At 38.7% G+C, this 2500-nt stretch overlaps 1 protein-coding gene across 4 annotated transcripts in view; it reads left to right on the top strand.

The window, feature by feature from the left end:
* ssp3 (SCAPER domain-containing protein short spindle 3) overlaps window positions 1-2500 on the top strand; it is a 66396-nt gene that overhangs the window by 13050 nt on the left and 50846 nt on the right. For all 4 annotated transcript variants that reach the window (XM_086552485.1, XM_086552484.1, XM_043026094.2 and 1 more), the window contains 3 exons: window positions 55-204; window positions 852-1611; window positions 2414-2500. The exon at window positions 2414-2500 is cut by the window's right edge and continues 43 nt beyond it. In XM_086552485.1, coding sequence (XP_086408611.1) covers window positions 55-204; window positions 852-1611; window positions 2414-2500 — 997 coding nt within the window. The remainder of the gene's footprint in view (window positions 1-54; window positions 205-851; window positions 1612-2413) is intronic.

Genomic DNA, 2500 nt, shown 5'->3' with positions numbered 1-2500 from the left:
TCATATGCAGATGTATAGATGTAATATAGATAATAGACTTTGTTTCCACAACAGATGACGGTGAAGGTTGGGAAGTCGTCCGCCGTGGCAGAAGGAGTCATGGAGGCAGCACTATCTCCCTCAGTAGTAGCAGCAGCAACAACCATCACACTAATGGTGCTAGTTCGTCGAGAGACAAACGTAGTGGTAGCTTGAAAAGTGATGGTAAGATTGAGGTTTTAGTAATCGTTATGTTTTGCAGGTGCTGAACATAACAATCTGCCTTGGGTTTAGATGATTTAGAGATTTCTTTTTGATGATAATCCAAATGAATATTATCTCGTTCAAAAGCATTGTGGAATGGATTTTTCGCCATTTTAATATTGGGTCTAAGCCAGACTTTCAAAAGATTTTGGATAATAAATTTTTCAAGCACAATCTGAGTCAGTAATACCAAGAAAAGAAACTTATTGAATATTACTTATATGTTGCAGACAATTCTTCTACCTACCACTGTTTACTGTAGATTGATGAATTTCTCTGTTATCTAGTAAAATTTGGGGGAAATAAGGGGGAAAAATAGGGAAAATGAAAGGAGAGACAAAAGGAATAAGAAATGGGAAGATAGAAGTGAGAGAGGGACAGAATGAGTGAGTGAGATTAACCAGGATAGTAACATGGAAGAATTGGAAAGAATATCCCCAAGAGGTTTTTTTTTACTGTTTTGCAAATGAATGTGCTTACTCATGGAAAAGAGAAGAAAACAGATGATGCACATTTAATTATAATTGGGTGTATCCTCGACTGAAATTTAGTTTCACATCATTGATGAATTGTTTTGTAGCACTAGCAATATTTTTTCCACAAAACAGGTCATCATGGAAGTGGAATCAAGAACCGGTTCCACATGCCCAGCTCTGCCATGTCCATGCCTTCCCTGGCCGTGAATGAGACCAAGGAAGAGAAGGACTCGCAGGAATCCAAAGGAGAAGTGGCGCCAGCAAAGAGCGGAAGTGCCTCTGCCCAGAAAGATCAGAAGGCTTCTACCGGTAAAAAGTCAAAGAGCCAAGGCAGTTTGGTTCCTGCCGAGGGCGAGGAGGTGGGGGCGGCAAAGACCTCGGACAAGAAAAAGAACTTGGCACTGGAGCTCACCGGGCAGAGTTCATCCCGGAAGTCCTTGAGCAGAAGAAACAGGGGGAGCACGAAGAGTGCAGAGGAGCTCACCAAGAGAAACGGCAGTCAGAAGGAGGGCAGAGCGGAGAGTGCGCGAGCCTTGAGTGCAAATAAAGAGAATAAGAAGCCTCATGATATCAGCAGAGGGGACTCTAATGGCAGCCCCACAGTGTCTGAGATCAGGATCTTGGAGAACGGGGCTCTGGAAGGGGAGGAGCCAGCCGAAGCGGAGAGCCGGCCCTTCTCCATGGCTGATAGACGGAGTGAGGAACCAGCTGAGCCAGTGAGCCACCTGTGTGACCCCTCCATCCCCGAAACATCAGAGACGAGCGATGCAGATGATGACGAGAGGAGGGACGTGACCGAAAGTGTGAGAAATGCAGCTGACAAGTTGGGAAGAGGAGGAGGAGAGCATGCAACCTCGGACCAAGATCTGCTGCAGGCAGAACAAGAAAGCAGGTAGGAGACTCCTATTAGACCTGGGAAGGAAATATTATGAGGCAAGGTTGCTTGCATGTATGCATACACGTGGGTGTATGTGTGGTTGTATGTGTATATGTATGTGTATATGTAATGTATATGTGTATGTGTATGTAAGTATGTATGTATGTATGTGTATGTAAGTATGTAAATATGTATGTATGTATGTATGTATGTATGTATGTATGTATGTAAATATGTATGTATGTATGTGTATGTAAGTATGTAAATATGTATGTAAGTATGTAAATATGTATGTATGTAAGTATGTATGTATATATATATATATATATATATGTATATGTATATGTATATGTATATATATATATATATATATATATATACATATACATATATATATATATATATATATATATATATATATATATATATATGCATGTGCATATGTATATGTATATGTATATGTATATGTATTTGTGTGTATGTATGTATGTATGTATGTATATAATATATAATATATAATAAATTATATATGATATAAATATATATATATATATATATATATATATATATATATATATATAGATAGATAGATTTGTATATACATAATATATATATATTTATATATACATACATTATATCTGTATTTATGTATACATACATTATATATATATGGATACATAATATTTATTTATTTATTTGTTTATTCAATTATTTGTTCATCAGGAAATCAAATTGATTAAAAGATGATACAATTGCGTACACCCCCAATGTAGTGGCCATTCTCTAAACCGCCCATCGCCTCCCCCGTGCACCACAGGAACTACGACAGCGACAGCATCATGGACGAGGAGGAGATGCGATGCAACGCCGCCGCCCTCGAGACCGCCGTGCAGGAGGAGCAGCG

Source organism: Penaeus japonicus, unplaced genomic scaffold (genome assembly GCF_977035675.1).
Source record: "Penaeus japonicus unplaced genomic scaffold, GWHDUDI00000001_assembly GWHDUDI00000027, whole genome shotgun sequence".
Classification (NCBI taxonomy): domain Eukaryota; kingdom Metazoa; phylum Arthropoda; class Malacostraca; order Decapoda; family Penaeidae; genus Penaeus; species Penaeus japonicus.
The sequence above is the reverse complement of the archived record's forward strand: the minus strand, read 5'-3'. Positions and strand labels throughout refer to the sequence as shown.